Source organism: Anomaloglossus baeobatrachus, chromosome 3 (assembly GCF_048569485.1).
Source record: "Anomaloglossus baeobatrachus isolate aAnoBae1 chromosome 3, aAnoBae1.hap1, whole genome shotgun sequence".
NCBI classification, from domain to species: Eukaryota; Metazoa; Chordata; class Amphibia; order Anura; family Aromobatidae; genus Anomaloglossus; species Anomaloglossus baeobatrachus.
In genome coordinates, this window is record NC_134355.1 from 661,129,176 (window position 1) to 661,147,145 (window position 17,970).

Genomic DNA, 17,970 nt, shown 5'->3' on the forward strand with positions numbered 1-17,970 from the left:
GTGCGGCTCTGTCTGTGTCTGCTGTCAACTACCTTTCAGCTCTGCTACATGGCTGTCTGTGTCTGCTGTCAGCGGCCATGTAGCAGAGCTGAATGGCAGATGACATAGTAAAAACGCATCCCTACACATTACACACGCTTGGCAAGTCAGTAAATAAAAAAAAAAAAAAAAAAAAAAAGGTGCCCAATGCATACGTCACAGAACACATGATCTAAAGGATCGCACACAAAATTGATCAATTTAACATAGACTACTAACGCTCGTGTGACAGCAAATGAACGGCCTACGTGCAATCTCATTCAATCGCATATGCGACCTGGGCGTGTCACATCGCATACGAGATCGCACACCTAATTGTAAGGTGTAAAGCTGGCTTTAGGCTACGGGTTGAACTAGATGGACTTAAGGGGGCTTTACACGGTAGCGATATCGCTAGCAATTTGTAGCGATAGCGAGCGTGTAAGTACCCGCCCCCGTCGCACATGCGATTGTTTGTGATCGCTGCCGTAGCGAACATTATCGCTACGGCAGCGTCACACATACTTACCTGGTCGGCGTCGTCGCTCTGACTGCCGAACAATCTCTCCTTCAAGGGGGAGGGACGTTCGGCATCACAGCAACGTCACCGCAACGTCACTAAGCGGCCGGCCAATCAAAGCGGAGGGGCGGAGATGAGCAGGACGTAACATCCCGCCCACCTCCTTCCTTCCGCATTGTAGCCGGCGGCAGGTAAGGAGACGTTCCTCGCTCCTGCGGTGTCACACACAGCGATGTGTGCTGCCGCATGAGCGATGAACAACATGGATAAACAAGCCTTACCGATTTTTGAGTTTGGGACGACCTCTCCATGGTGAACGATTTTCACCATTTTTGAGGTCGCTTAAGGTTGCTGGTCAGTGTCACACGCTGCGATATCGTTAATGACGTCGGATGTGCGTCACTAACAACTTGACCCCAACGACAAAACATTAACGATATCGTAGCGTGTAAAGACGCCTTTAGAGTCTTAAGGCTGCTTTACACCAGACAATCTATCGTGCGATAGATCGTCGGGGTCACGGTTTTTGTGACGCACATCCGGCATCGCTGGCGATGCCGGCCTGTGTGACACCTCCTAGCGACGCAGTATCGCTCACAAATCGTGAGTCGTGTACTGCTCGCTAGGTTCCATAATATCGTTTAATTTAGTTGATCATCGTTTCCGTGGTAGCACACGCCGCTCCGTGTGACACCACGGGAACGATGAGCAGCTCACCTGCCTCCCGCGGCCGCCGCCGGCTCTATGTGGAAGGAAGGAGGTGGGTGGGATGTTTACATCCTGCTCATCTCCGCCCCTCCGCTTCTATTGGCCGGCGGCCGTGTGACGTCGCTGTGATGCCGAATGTCCCTCCCACTTCAGGAAGTGGACGTTCGCCGCCCACAGCGAGGTCGCACGAGAGGTAAGTATGTGTGACGGGGGTTACTGACTTTGTGCGACACGGGCAGCGATTTGCCCGTGACGCAAAAAGGACGGGGGCGGGTACGATCGATTGTGAAATTGCACAATCGGTCGTACCGTGTAAAGCAGCCTTAAGACCTTAAAAACTATGATACTATGATACTATTATTGGTGTATTTTGTCCAAGCATGTGAGATATGATGTAAGTATTAGCCTATCAAAGGACCCATTTTCAAGATTGAGGTCAGCAAAGCATCCTAATTTCAACTGTATAGGGTGCTTTACACGCTGCAACATCGCTAACGATATATCGTCGGGGTCACGTCATTAGTGAAACACATCTGGCGTTGTTAGCGACATCGCAACGTGTGACACCAAGGAGCGACGATCACCGATCGCAAAAATTGTTCATCGGTGACACGTCGCTCCTTTCCATAATATCGTTGCTGCTGCAGGTGCGATGTTGTTCGTCGTTTCTGCGGCACCACACATCGCTATGTGTGACACCGCAGGAACGACGAACATCTCCTTACCTGCGTTTACCAGCAATGCGGAAGGAAGGAGGTGGGCGGGATCTTCCGCCCGCTCATTTCTGCCCCTCCGCTTCTATTGGACGGCTGCCGTGTGACATCGCTGTGACGCCGCACGAACTACCCCCTTAGAAAGGAGGCGGTTCGCCGGCTAGAGCGACGTCGCAGGGAAGGTAAGTCCGTGTGACGGGTCCTAGCGATGTTGTGAGCCACGGGCAGCGATTTGCCCGTGTCACACAACCCACGGGGGCGGGTACGGTTGCTAGCAATATCGATACCAATATCGCAGCGTGTAAAGTACCCTTATCAGTGTCATCAGGAGTCAAATACAGTTTTAGGCCTCTTTCACACGTCTGTGAAAACCACGCATGTTTTGCACGGACGTGTAAGAGGTGCGTATGTCCCTATGTGTGCTGTGATTTTGGCACACGTGTGTTCTCTGTGTGCTTTCCGTAATAACACACGGAGAACAGAAACTTTCTGCTCACCTGTCCCTGGCATTGCTGTCCATGGTGCTGATCTACGGTCTCCGGCCCTGCTAACTGGCTGCTGCTGCTTCCGGTCCTGCAGTGAACATTCATGAGCATAATGAGCGGGGGTCGGAAACAAGTGACAGCAGTGGCAGAGATGGCAGTGCTGGAGAGGGTGAGTATAGAAAATCATTTTATTTCACAAAAACGTGTCTTTTCTCTGATACATGTCACACTGATGTCACATGGATCACATCCATGTGTTCCGTGTGACACACGTGCCGCCGGAAAAACGGACGTCTACATGTGGAGCACACAGACACACATATGCTCCACGCAAACACGCGATCCATAGAAAAACACGCACGTGTGCGCAAACCCATTGATTTTTATGGATCTACGTGTCTCCGGTACGTGTGAAAATGGACGTATGTGAAGGAGGCCTAATACAGCACATAAATAGTGCTGAGCTGCGGTACCAGTTATATCCATATAGACGTGAGTGGTGCTGCATTATGAACCCTTAAGATAGTTGTAATCATTTGGTAAGCACATGGTTTCTACTTTCTGTTGATGTTGCGTGGCACGAGGCTCACACCACTGGCCAATCACATCCTAAAGTCCTATCACAAAATATAACAATTACATTTTATTTCCTGAAAAGCTCTTAAAATCCAATATGGAAATGAAAGGCTCACCATTGTCTGTGGAGTTCCAATTAATTGCATACTTTCATTAACAATATGTAACAGTTTCAGAAGCGTGGGATCTTCATATTCAAACCGATTACTCAGCAAAATGGAGACTATTATGTTGGCTGCAGCAGCATTTATAATCTTGGTGTTATCAAAGGGTTCGCCTGGCAATACAATGAGAAGGCAAAGGTTATAATATCTTGGTTATGTCTGGTAAAGTCTGGGACGTATCTAAGAATACTTTGTGTTCTAGTGTATGGCAGAAACACCCAAAAACAAAAAAAAATCACTGATCTCAGGGAGACCAGCCAGAAAAAACACTGCCGGCAGCCAGCGAAGGCGCTCAACACAGTGAAATCCTAGGTGCATTGCCCCCTGTGAAGTTTGCAAATCAAAAGGGTCCGTGGATCCTCTGTTAGAAGTCTCGACATGGCAAAATTGCCAGATATCCCTCTGGGAAGGACCTACCCAGGGAGTGGCTCTTTTTAGGAGACCACCATAACCACCATATTAAGTGGCCCTTTTAGTCAACATCCGGCTCTTGACGAGTTTAAAGATATGACAAGGGAAATACCAAGGCCAGGAATCTATCCACAGACAGCTGTTTCGGGGTATTGCCCCTCATCAGTGTGGAGTAGGATTCTGGCTAGGTGGGGAGCAATGCTTAGTAGACCAGCAAGACAAAAAAAACACATTCATAGCGAATGGTCAACCCATGAGCCTGCAAAAAAAGCTAATCCGGCTTGACGATGGTCAACAGGATACTACTTTGTTAGGACTTCTGACTTGTCAATCCAGCTATTAGCAGTGATGAAGATATAAGATGTAAAAAGGTAAACTAGTAAATTAATTCAGGCCCTGGTCCCCGAGTGGGTAAAGAGCCACCTATTATGAATAGCATATTACAGATGGAGCAACTTGTAGGACATTTTGAATTGTTTCCAAGGAGCTTAACGCTATGCCTCTCAGCAGTTGTCTAATTGGTCGGACCTCTACTTATCAGACTTTGATGGCATATCCTAGCTAGTTATGTTATATAGTCAGTGTGAATACTAAATATTAACCCCTTCATCTCTGGGCGATTTCCTGTCTTTCCTTTTAGTCTCCGCAACTTTTTTACTTTTATGTCAATCTTGTCATAGAAGGGCTCGTTTTTTTTTGTGGGACAAGTTGTTCTTTTAAGTGAAGACATGAATTTTACCATATAGTGTACTGGAAAATGGGAAAAAAAGATTCCAAGTGCGGACAAATTGGAAAAAAAAAATTGTTTGGGGGATATTTTATTCACCGTGTTCACTATATGGTAAAACTAATGTCTCGATGTGATGCCTCAGGTCGGTACGAGTTCATCAATACCAAACATGTATAGGTTTTGTTTTATCTAAGGGGTTAAAACAATTCAGACGTTTCTACAAAAAAGCGGTACACCATTTGCGTCATTTTCCACGACCCGTAGAGTTTTTATTCTTCAGGATATATGAATGATGGCTTTTTTTGTGCCACAAGCTGATGTTTTTAATGGTACAAATTTTGCGCAGATACTAAGTTTATTGCATTTATTTTGCACAATTTGCAGGCACCAAAAAACGTAATTTTTGCTTTTGGAATTTTGTTACAGTTACGCCGCATGCCGATCAGATTAATTGATTTTATACTTTGATAGATTGAGCATTTCTGAAGGTGATGATACCAAATGTGTGTCTATTTTGTATTTTTTCAACCCTTTAATTTTCAATGGGGCAAATGGGGGTGATTTGGACGTTTAGAAGGTTTTTTATTTTTTTTAATTTTTTAAAACTTTTTACATTTTTTTATTTTACTAGTCCGCCTAGGGGACTATAATTATTAGCAGTCTTATTACTCATTCATTTCTATTGATCAGAGCAGCATATCTCTGATCAGCAGAAATGCTGCATTCTTGTTACAGCCGCTGCTCTGCCGGCTGTAACAGGAACTACATCATGATAACAACAGGAGTCATCACATGAACCATCACTAGCATGGCAACCATCGACTCCCCGTGATTGTGTCACAGGGCCTCCGATGACGGCGGAGAAAGGTGATTTCCCTGTTACGGCCATTTAAATCGCGCTTTCACATTTTGTCAGTGTGATCTAAGGGGTTAACAGGCACGCGCCTGTGAGCCAGACATGTCTGCTGTTAAAATCAACAGACATATTCAGGGATGGCACCACTGCCGTCTCACCGCAGTAGCTGGAGGTGATCACCCCTTCATGATTTAGGACGTACCGTTACATCCTAGGTCATGAATGGTTTACGGCTACATCTTTACAGGTATTTACCAGTCTTGCGGTGCTCCTGCTACCAATGGTGGAACATATTGGATGATTTTCGGTCATATGACTAGACCAGTATACAAATAAGTGAAAAATTATTTTATTTGAAGATTAAAATATGGTTAATTATACAACGCGTTTCGGCTCAGATGTTTGATCCTTCAGCCTTCTTCAGGTATAATTGAGAGAACAAAGATGTATACATCTAACTTCATGAAGAGACATGTTTATATGGAGGCTAATCCCTCATTTCAAAGTGGAGACATCCTGAACAGATAACCGCGCCTACCTGCCTCTAATCCCATTATATAGGACTCGCTTCTAATAAAAAACTAAAAATTATACAACAATAAAAACGAAAACAAAAATGTTAAACAACATCAGGATTACTGAATACTATGTAATTTTTATTAAATTATTGTTTTTGATTTTATTGTTGTATAATTTTTGTTTTTTTATAATCCAGTGTGATTGCTGCATACTGCACCATAACTATATTGGAAAGTGGATGAACTCCTCTTGGATTATTCCCGGCTTTCTAACCTCTGAACCAGCTAAGAGTTCCTACTATTTCAACACCTTTATATAAAAAAACTCACTACACTTAAGGCCGCTTTACACGCTGCGATATCGTTACCGAGATCGCTAGCGTGCGTACCCGCCCCCATCGGTTGTGCAACACGGGAAAATTGCTGCCCGTGGCGCACAACATCGCTCCGACCCATCACACTACTTACCTGCCCAGCGACGTCGCTGTGACCGGCGAACCGCCTCCTTTCTAAGGGTGCGGTTCGTTCGGCGTCACAGCGATGTCACTAAGCGGCCGCCCATAGAAGCGGAGGAGCGGAGATGAGCGGGACGTAACATCCCGCCCACCTCTTTCCTTCCGCATTGCCAGCGGCCGCAGGTAAGGTGAGGTTCCTCTCTCCTGCGGTGTCACACGTAGCGATGTGTGCTGCCGCAGGACGACGAACTACATCGTACACGCAGCAGCAACGATAATTGGGAATAGGGGGGCATGTCACCGATTAGCGATTTTGCACGTTTTTGCAACGATGCAAAATCGCTCATAGGTGTCACACGCAACGACATTGCTAAAGCGGCCGGATGTGCGTCACAAATTCCGTGACCCCAACGAGATCGCTTGAGCAATGTCGTAGCATGTAAAGCGGCCTTAAGATTGGTGCCACGTTTGTCTCTTTCTACCTTTCCGTGTCCCCAGGGTATTTTATTATCTTTACAGGTGTGTTAGAGATGATCAAATTGATTAGATACATTTGAAATTAGATTCGAATTCAAGATGAATATTATGAAATTTGCCGGTTTCGGCAAATTCAAACAATTTGGAAATGTATTTGCATGAATTGCCGAAAAAATACAAAAATACTGCCATCTTGTTACCCAAAGTAAAAGATTACATTAGTCACAGAAAGCTCACATGAGCTCAGGCATGTCCACGTGGACGTCACCATAATCCCTTGCAGATGTCATAGCACATGAGGAGGGACTGTCCTAATTGATATAAAAGCTTAAGGCAAAGAATGTAGCCAGCAGTTATTTTAAAGTGATTTTAGGATCGTGAGAGGATATCAGATCTCATAGCTTAGCAATGGACATAGGAGGGGAAAGCCCTAAAATTATGGATAAATACTCTAGACAGTTATATGTCATACAACTGCAGCTCTGTAGAAGATCGATGTAGTTGTCTGGGAATAATAAAGAGACTCAACTGATCGGGGGGAGAAGGATAGGAAAGATGGTGGCAGCATTGGCAGCTTGAACCTGGCAAATAAGAATTTCGAAATATTGTGTGTCCATCAGACATATCTGTAAAAAGTCTTTCCAATTTGTAATCCCCTAAACATCTTATGTGGCTTTAGTGAGATGTTACCTTTTAATATAAAAGTTCTAATGATTCGTAAGGGTACGGAATGTGGTCTTATTTACTAGCCAGTATAGGCCCTGTGCGCACTAGCCATTTTTACCCGCGGTTTTACCCACTGTTTTGCTGCAGAAATTTCTTGAGCAATGGTTGTAACCTTTCTGCAGACATTTCCCAGGAAAATGTATGGGAAAAAAAATAGCTGTGCGCACACTGCATTTTTTTTCTCAAGAACATTCTTTCTGCAGAATTTCTTGAGAAAATTTCTTGAGAAAATGTGCATGTCACTTCTTTTCCGCAGGTACCTGCGGTTTTTGACATAGATAATGGTAAAAACTGCAGGGACCAACTTGTGGAAAATCCGCGGCAAATCGCGGCATAAACGAAGGTGCGGTTTTACCGCGGTTTTTACCGCGGGTGCGGGATTCTTTCAGGGGGTCCGTTTTTTTCTCAAGAAAAATGCACTTTCTAGTGCGCACATAGCCTAACAGCGTCACCGCTACTAAAGCGGGCTTTACACGCTACGATATATCAAAAGATATGTCGTCGCGGTCACGGCGTTAGTGACGCACATCTGGCCTCGTTTGATGTGACGCCCTGGGCAAGCCAGGGGTCACAGGTCAAGACGCCACCACACACCCCACATTCCTTGCAGGCACATCAAGGTCAGAACACAAATCCTTGTTGCCTTCCTCCAGGGGCTGATGTCCACACCAGGGGGTGGGCCAGGCGGTTGGCTCTGCCCACCGAGGAGTTCACAGCCCTGGAGGCAGGAAAACAGAGGCAGATTAGTCTGAGAGTTGAAGGAAGTGAGAAGGAAGTGGTAGAGGAGCAAGTGGAAGGAGTAGAAGTGAAGGAGAAAGTGACAGCAACAGAGCCTGAAGTTGGTCCGGGTGTGTGCCCCGGACTGAGACAGCAAGGTTGGCAGACGGCGGTGACCGTCTGCAGGAGTGGCCTATTGGAGTCTACCGTAAGGACCGTGGACGGGTGGTGACCCGGCGGTACCGGACCGGTACACAAAGAGAAGCCAGCACCATTGGCAGGGGCCTTTCGGATCCCGGCAAGGCTTGGAGTCGCTGTACAATTTGCCAAATCCGTCAGTGAAGGGGACCTCCGGGTCTCCCAACAGCCAAAGTCCCGATTGAAGGCAACCATCCAACCAGATTGGAGAGACACCGCCACCGCCAAGGCACCAGTTTCTCAGGGCCAGCGCCTGCGGGCAAGAGAAGGGCTCCTCCGGCTCATATCCAAGCTGGGGAGCGGGTTACCGGTGGGAATCCATCGCTACCAACAACCGTATGTAGGTGCAGGGAAGAGACAGTCACCGCTAACTTGCAGGGAACATCAACACCGCAGCCGTCCGAGGGACCCATCCAACCAGCCGTTTGTTTACCGTGAACTGTGTCATCATCCTTGGGCTGAGTGAGTACCTCCGTGCCGTGCAGCACAGCGCTGCCCCTGCGTCCCTGCACCTCCACAGGCCCCATAAACCACCTGTCAACCATCCTAACTCCCCATCATCGGGCCCCGGGACAACCAACCCCCTACCCACGGAGGGGAGGGCCAACATCCAGCTGCTCCATACCACCACTCCCGGGATCCCCATACAGAGCAGCGGTGGTGTCCACACAATCACCACAACCGTGGGTGGCGTCACGGACAATAAATCCCCAAAACCAAATCCCCTTTTCACTCACGGGCGAGGAGCGCCACTCGAGTCTCCGGGATCCGGACCATCGCTCGAGCCACCGAGCAGCAGCGGCCGCGGCAGCAGCGGCAGCCGGACCCGAGCAGTGGGGGAGAGCGTGGCGTCCCCTCCTCCGCCCGCGACATTTGACATATCGCAGCGTGTAACAGAAATGAGCGACTGTGAACGAGCAAAAATACTCACCTTATCGTTGCTCGTTGACACGTCGCTCATTTTCAAAATAATCGAACGTCCTTCTGTGCTCCGGTTGTTCATCGCTCCAGTGGCAGCACACATCGCTCCGTGTGACACCCCAGGAATGATGAACACAGCTTACCTGCGTCCTGCCGGCAATGCGGAAGGAAGGAGGTGGGTGGGATGTTACGTCCCGCTCATCTCCGTCCCTCCGCTTCTATTGGCCGGTCGCTGTGTGACGTCGCTGTGACACCGAACGTCCCTCCTCCTTCAGGAAGTGGATGTTCGCCGCCCACAGCGAGGTCGTTCAGGAGGTAAGTGCGTGTGACGGGGGGTTACGAGTTTGTGCGACATGGGCAACAAATTGCCCGTGCCGCACAAACTATGGGGGCGGGTGCGATCGCAAATGCGATTGCACGAGAAATCTACACGTGTAAAGCAGCCTTTAAACACTGTATTCCAAGTGGGAATCAAGATAGCATAATTCAATCTCAAACAGGTTACATAGAAAGTCACCAAAACATGGACATGTAGCATAGGGAACTCAACTCTTAAGCGGGCTTTACATGCTACAATATTTCTAGCAATTGCTAGCGATATCATACGCAAAAGCACCCGCCCCTGTCGTGTATGCGATATCGTGTGATCACTACCGCAGCGAACATTATTGCTACGGCAGCGTCACACGCACTTACCTGGTCGGCGGCGTCACTGTGACTGCCGAACAATCCCTCCCTCAAGGGGGAGGTGCATTCGGCATCACGGCGACGTCACCGCAACATCACTAAGCGGCCGGCCAATCAAAGCGGATGGGGCGGAGATGAGCGGGACGAACATCCCGCCCACCTTCTTCCTTCCTCATTGCGGGCGGGACGCAGGTAAGGAGACGTTTGTGGCTCCTGCAGTGTCACACACAGCGATGTGTGCTGCCTCAGGAGTGACAAACAACATCTATAAACAACCATTAACAATTTTTTGTTTTAGGACGACCTCTCCATGGTGAATGATTTTCACCACTTTGGAGGACGTTTAAGGTCGCTGGTAAGTGTTACACGCTGCGATACCGTTAATGACGCCGGATGTGCGTTACTAATGACGTGACCCCGACGATAAAACATTAACGATATCGTAGCATGTAAAGCCCCCTTTACTTATAGGGTTTTCATTGACTAGAAAAAAAAATCTTTCTATAAATAGATACCAACTAGGGCAACATCCGTTTCGGTAAATTGACTCCGATATTTCCTAAATAGTAGAAATATTCATAGGCTTCAAAGAAGTTTTGGCTGATAAACACAGAGGTATGAAGGTCCATGAGGTCCATGTAATTGACAAATATAGATAAAAGTTACTACGGAGCAGATCTGCGAGGTTACTTATTCATTAGAAGTAGAGAGACCTTATTGTCTCCTCTGTTGGGTAAATTATACTCCAGTCTAAAGGGGGCTTTACACGCTGCGACATCGCTAATACGGAGTCGTTGGGGTCACGGAATTTGTGACGCATATCCGGCCGCATTAGCGATGCCGTTGCGTGTGACACCGATAAGCGATTTTGCATCGTTGCAAAAACGTGCAAAATCGCTAATCGGCGACATGGGGGTCCATTCTTAAAAATCGTTACTGCAGCAGTAACGAAGTTGTTCCTCGTTCCTGCGGCAGCACACATCGCTGCGTGTGACGCCGCAGGAACGAGGGAGCTCCCCTTACCTGCCTCCCGGCTGCTATGCAGAAGGAAGGAGGTGGGCGGGATGTTACGTCCTGCTCATCTCCGCCCCTCCGCTGCTATTGGGCGGCGGTTCAGTGACGTCGCTGTGACGCCGCACGGACCGCCCCCTTAGAAAGGAGGCAGTTCGCCGGTCACAGCGACGTCGCCGGACAGGTAAGTATGTGTGACGGCTCTGGGCGATGTTGTGCGGCACAGGCAGTGATATGCCCGTGTCGCGCAACAGATGGGGGCGGGTACCCACACTAGCGATATCGGGACCGATATCGCAGTGTGTAAAGTAGCCTTTACACTATTGTAATTACCATAAAAAAAACTTTAGCAATTGTAATTTCAAGTAATTGCACAAAACACAAAGTAGGATAAAACTTCTCACCAACCATTATAAGATCTGATCTTCTTCACCAAAAAATCACTTTCTTCCGAAATCTTGTTTTCGATGGCTTCTTTCCCCATTCCAAAATCACGAAGTGCTGATAGAGTAAATCGTCTCATCACTTTCCAGATGTCATAGTAAGCGAATATTAATCCTGAGGATGTTATAAATAAATAAGGAATAAATGACAGATACACAATACAGACACTAACATTTCCTATTCAGAAAGTTGGGCTTAAAAATTCTCGTTTACGAATTCATGAACCATAGTTAAGCTTGACATTTCCAGGAGGGATTTTCCGGTCGTTGATTCCTATATTATTCCCAATTACCCTTACCCGGTATCAATAATACACGGACACTGCTTGCGACTTGGTAAAAAATGGCCACAGCAGCCCTTTATTGCCTATTGTTTACACACTAACACAAGGGGGCGCCGTCCAACGGGCGTCCCCAACATTTAACAATAGGTAATACCATAATAATAATAATACAGTACGTAATACAATACGTAACCCTGGGTAGGCCCGGTCCAGAAACCACCTTCCACCACCAAAACATGATCCCTGGCCGCAACACACACCGGGCCGGAGATGAGTTATGAATCAGCTACGGATCAATACCCCCCACCTTGCAGGACCCATGCCTGCAAGATCCTTGTAACCGGAGCCACTATATCCTACAAGTGACTCTCCAATCAAATAACATTATCCGTTAAACCGCCTCTGGACCAGACCTACCCCCGCCATAAGTCCGGTCCAGAAGCCATACTCCACCACCAGAACACAATCCCTGGCCGCAACACACCGACCCAGAGATATGAGGCATTAATCACCTACGGATCAATACCCCAACCTTGCAGGACCCCATGCCTGCAAGATCCCTGTAACCAAAGCCACTGTATTCCGCAAGTGACCCTTCAAATCACACAAACCGTCAGAAAAACACGATCCCTGGCCGCAACACACTGACCCAGAGATACGAGGCATTAATCACCTACGGATCAATACCCCAACCTTGCAGGACCCCATGCCTGCAAGATCCCTGTAACCAAAGCCACTATATCCTACAAGTGACCCTTCAAATCACACAACCGTCAGAAACACGATCCCTGGCCGCAACACACCGACCCAGAGATGGGGGCATTAATCACCTACGGATTAAACCCCCCCCCAAGTAGCATCAAGTATCAACCGTGTCTCAAAACCTTACATTCCTCTTTACCTCCAACTCAATATTATCCCCGGCTGCAACCTCCAGCCCAGAGATATGATGCATCAATCACCTACGGATCAATCCCCCATGTGCATAACAGTAACTGTGACCTCAAAAACCTTAAAGCCCGTTAGCGACTTTAATCCAACAACATCCCCGGCTGCAACCAGCCCAGAGATAAGAGGTATTAATCACCTACGGATCAAAACCCCTATGCCTTGCAGAACCACGTGCTTGCACTGCACTTGGATCCAGAACCATGACCCCAACCAGTGACTCCTCCTGCGATTACCATTTCACCAAAATGGATCACTGACCATAACAATGGTCCCATATTTAAATGAGGTAAAAGTCACCAAAGGAGTAATACCCTTACCCAAACCAAAAACTCCCGTACTTTCAATTACCTATCACCTGGGGCACTATAGCCACCTGTGACTCCCTGGCAACCATCAACTCCTTAATATATAATCCTTGGCAACAACCCTGACCCATATATAAGGCATTGATCACCAACGGAGCAATACCTCCTCCCTGCAGACAACCTTGTACCTGCAGGTCACCAGTAACCGGAGCCACTGTACCTTCCCCAGTGGCTCTCCATCCAAACACCAGTAACAATTAGAGCTCCTCTGGACCAGACCTACCCCGCTGCTGTGACAAAGGACATAATCCCCATTATTTATGCTGACCATACACATATACATCATACACATCATATACATATACATATATTCCCACATTACCCCCATCTTATTCACCCACTTACAAGAATCCCAAATGACAATATACATCACAATCCAGATAGAAATCTCTTTTGTTTCGTTTTTTTTTTTTTTATTATTATTATTTTATACACGACACTTCCTCCAATCCTTTCTTTTCTCTTTTTTTTTCTTTTTTGTTGTTGTAATGGCTCTAAAAATTTAATAACTATACATGCATATAAACACACCAATAATAACAATACACAATAGAAGGGAGGGTGGGTGGGTGGGTGGGAAGCTGTCATCCAGGAAATGCAAGAGGAGGTAATGGACTCCCACCTCCTATTATATACACCATAAAGCTCCCTCCTTTCCTTCCACCACACTCCACCCCCTAACCAATCACCTTCTTTTCCTCATTGTTAAACGAACCAACACTGTTTAACCCCATCAACTCCCTACCCTCCGGGCTGTCATGTCGCCCCTACACCCTATGGGTTCCATGGCTTTCTTGACATTTCCAGGAGGGATTTTCCGGTCGTTGATTCCTATATTATTCCCAATTACCCTTACCCGGTATCAATAATACACGGACACTGCTTGCGACTTGGTAAAAAATGGCCACAGCAGCCCTTTATTGCCTATTGTTTACACACTAACACAAGGGGGCGCCGTCCAACGGGCGTCCCCAACATTTAACAATAGGTAATACCATAATAATAATAATACAGTACGTAATACAATACGTAACCCTGGGTAGGCCCGGTCCAGAAACCACCTTCCACCACCAAAACATGATCCCTGGCCGCAACACACACCGGGCCGGAGATGAGGTATGAATCACCTACGGATCAATACCCCCCACCTTGCAGGACCCATGCCTGCAAGATCCTTGTAACCGGAGCCACTATATCCTACAAGTGACTCTCCAATCAAATAACATTATCCGTTAAACCGCCTCTGGACCAGACCTACCCCCGCCACAGAACAGGCCACGTGACACCTTGCGTGGCCTGGACCCCCACACACCCAACGCTTGCTCCCCCAACTTGCAAGCCAAACCAACCATTAAAACCTATCCATCTATCACTTAAACTCTGAGCATCCCATATATGCACCATCCAGCGTACCCAGTCTACCTTACTGCACCGCACTCCCCTGATCCTTGGTGGCAGGAGCCACCGGGTCCCTCTGACGGCCACTCAGGCCCACCATGCCACAAGCTCCCAAACTATACCAGAATCCACACCATGCCCCGCTGGCCTTATTATAACCAATTAAATGCAGTACCGACTGTACCATCGTCCTCCCCAGTACCGACCAAAGAACCACTGTACAGTCACCCTGTACAGTCAGTCCTCCTCCTGTCTCCAGCTGAATTAAACCACCACTGGGGTTGAGATACAACAACAGGATGACACTCACACTGCTTATGCTACTGGGTCACTTCGCACCCCAAACCTAGTTCTCCCAGGAAACCGCTAAAGTGAAACCCCGCTGTAAAACGACTGCAATCCATAGCCTTGAAATTTCCCCTACAGCTGACCTTGCAGCTTCCCCAGAGCCAAATATCACTACTGGTCTCCCCTGACCGATTTATTCCGCCATCACACCCTCTGACAACAACAGAGGCTCGAGCTGTCTTCCCCAGAAAATCCCAAAATCTTCCCACATACTCAACTACCACACTAATGGACCTTCTTCATCCGAAATCAGGCCCACTTAATTTCAACGAGGCCCACACGGCCTAACGGAACCATGCTCCACCCCAAAATTAACATGGCCTCAAAAAACAAAACAACCGCAACCATCGCCCTGTACCCCTTACTGAGTCGAAGATATTGAAGCATTACCTTCGATCCCAAGGTCCCCAACAACACCTCCAACCATAATGCATAGTCCGCTTGCCTCTGCAAACTGGACCACGACAAGCTCCCTGTACTACAATGCCCACCGGAAAATTGCAGCCACACCACTGGCCCGATTGACTCCATATGCAACTATGGGCATCAGGAGACACAACTTTACCAAACACCATGTCCGGGCCTTTCGATCTCAAGGAAAACCTTGTGACACGCAACCCCCTTTGAGCTCTCATATTACACCCCAAGATAAATTAAAACCTTGGCCACACCATAGTATCCGCTCAAAGCCGACCACCGTGGGGCGTACCACCATTTTCCCGTAACGCACAACTGCACCTTCAAACCAAATACCTTCGTCCTGTGAGACCGGAGCACCACGACTCCCTAAGCAAACCCTTACCCAGATGCCCATACCTACCACCGGGCCAAGCATTCCTTTTTTTTTTTTTTAAATTGTATATGAATATTAAATAGACTCCACCAGCCCACAGATGGCAGGAGTCCACCCATGCAAAACACCCAATAATACCAGATGGCCCTAAGCTATCCGACTTACACTCTATGCACCACAAGTACCCAATCCTCTAGTCCAAACCATAACTCGCATAGTCCCCACCCGTAATCACGGCTGTCCGAAGAACTCCATTATTCCGTCCGCAGCCCACCATTGCTGATTAACCGAGTTCACCCACAGCAGCCCAAAGCTGCCCAGCACCTACATTAACACCAATTCAGTCACGCTGGACTCAACATTCCTCCCAGCACCAACCTCCACAGATGGGATAACATGCTGACTAGCCACAAATTAACCCCATGTTATCATTGATGCGGTTGCAAACCTACAAACCCATTACAGCAACCAACACTTCACCTTCTCCTACATTTCCGCTCTTTTTTATTCACTTATCCACAGCAACCCTCGCACCATACCGGGGCCCCGCACCTACACATCACTCACAAAAACCCCCTGAAAACTCCTCGAACACACCGTACCGCGGGACCCCTCGCCCCTTTACCTTACCCACCATAATTCATCCAATAAGAACCACCATGCATCAGAAGATTAATAATGAAACACCCCAGCAAACCTTCAATAACTGCGCCGTCTCACCCGCTCACATGTGCCGCAATCATCAGCCCCCTTAACCAAGTCTCACAAGACCTAAACTGCGGTAAACGCCGAACCTCGCCATCCCCAACCTGCAACTGTAACCACCGGACCTGACGCCACCTGCACCCTCACGGCCCCGCTGCCATGAGACCACCCCATCCGTAACTCTGCCCCTGGCCTCCAGAACAACCAACCGACCTATGAACTAACCACATGCTCCAAACCCCCTCAGCTGCTACCCATATCTCCAGACACTACTCCACTACAGCGACTGTCCCCCCACCACTACAAAAAGGCTGAAACTTAAATTGATTACCGCGCCAGGCTGCCTCCAGAGGACGCCCTCAGATCAGCCGTCACCGTCCTTTTCGCCAGTCGTCCGTCGCTGATCCCGGGACAGTCCCTCAAGCTGCAGGCACCGAATGCCCTTCGGGTTCGCCCCCTTACGCCAGGAGCACCGTGTCCACATGCCCTGTTTGGGCCGATTGTCGCCTCCACAATGCTGGGCGCTCCCCTCCGGGGGGAAGCCGCTACTGATGAGAGCTGCACCCTTGTCCCAATGCCTGCTCCAGGATAGACAGCAGGCCTCCTGTCTCCTCCTCGTCGCAACCTGCTGCGCCCAGTCCTCCGGTCCCGATGATCCAGCCACACAGGTGAGGTGACCCTGCAGGCGCCTCCTGTCTCCTCCTCGCCGCCGCCTACTGCGCCCAGTCCTCCGGTCCCGATAATCCAGCCACACAGGTGAGGTGACCCTGCAGGCGCCTCCTGTCTCCTCCTCGCTGTCGCCTTCTGCGTCCAGTCCTCCGGTCCCAATAATCCAAGCCACACAGGTGAGGTGACCCTGTAGGCAGCCGTCCTCCGCCCCCCCCGCTGAGGGAGGGGGGGGGTGTTGTCCATCCACCGCCGCTGGGCGCGCTCCCTGCCGGGAGCGGCCGCATCGCTCAAAAAATCCAGCCTGAGGCCTCACACCGGAAGTAGGCCCCCGGGCTGGACACGTGTGGCGCCCCTGACCTGGTCAGGCACCACTGAGTACTGCACCCATGCTGGGGACAGTACAATACAGGTAATCCAGAAGGCTGACCGAGGTGTGACTACACAGGCGCATAGTGATCAGGTCTCACACATGTACCTTTGAGAGGACCCCTGGGGATCCCAGGAGGGGGCAAAGCCTTCACCTCCACTTGAGGAGTGGAGGGGGCGAAGCCTCCATCTCCACTCAAGGGGTGTGGTAGAGAGCCTGGTTGCTAGGTGGCGTAGGCAAGAACAGGAGAGGGGGAACAGTGAGTCAGTTTAGTGCAGAGTCCAGGGAGAGCAGACATCAGGAGCAGACCCCTGGAGCTGTTGCAGTCTAACAGCGTCCGCGCAGTGACTACCGACGGGGGAGAACGGTCACCTGGTAGTGCTGCCCGAACCCCACACACAGCTGGAGAGAGAGCAGTGTAGTGGAAAGTACGGAGACTGTCAGGGAGTACCAGGCCCAAACGGGCGGCAGATCCCGGTGCGGGGATAGATCCACCTTTCCTTGCTAAACCTGCCGGTGTGGGGCCCTCAAAGCCCACGCCACAACACCCCAAAAGCCGCAGCCACGTAGCCACAGTTAGGGCCCATAGTTCACAGGAGGCAAGCAGCTGGAGTGATCTGGTCCAGGCGACAAGCAAACGGCAAACAAACGAGGGGAGCAGTTACTTCCCTGGGTGACCCCCATAGGGACTAAAAGTCGGGGTTACCACAAACCACAGAAGGGCTAAGGAAGGCGAGTCGGTAGCCACCCTCATCA

The 17,970-nt window shown here is 49.0% G+C and overlaps 1 protein-coding gene across 1 annotated transcript in view; it reads right to left on the bottom strand.

Moving 5' to 3' along the window:
* Positions 1-17,970, bottom strand: part of LOC142297000 (cytochrome P450 2C14-like) — a 398,577-nt gene that overhangs the window by 70,316 nt on the left and 310,291 nt on the right. Inside the window, exons 6-7 of the mRNA XM_075341207.1 lie at positions 11,300-11,449; positions 3,137-3,297 (exon numbers count right to left, since the gene is read on the bottom strand). Coding sequence (XP_075197322.1) covers positions 3,137-3,297; positions 11,300-11,449 — 311 coding nt within the window. The remainder of the gene's footprint in view (positions 1-3,136; positions 3,298-11,299; positions 11,450-17,970) is intronic.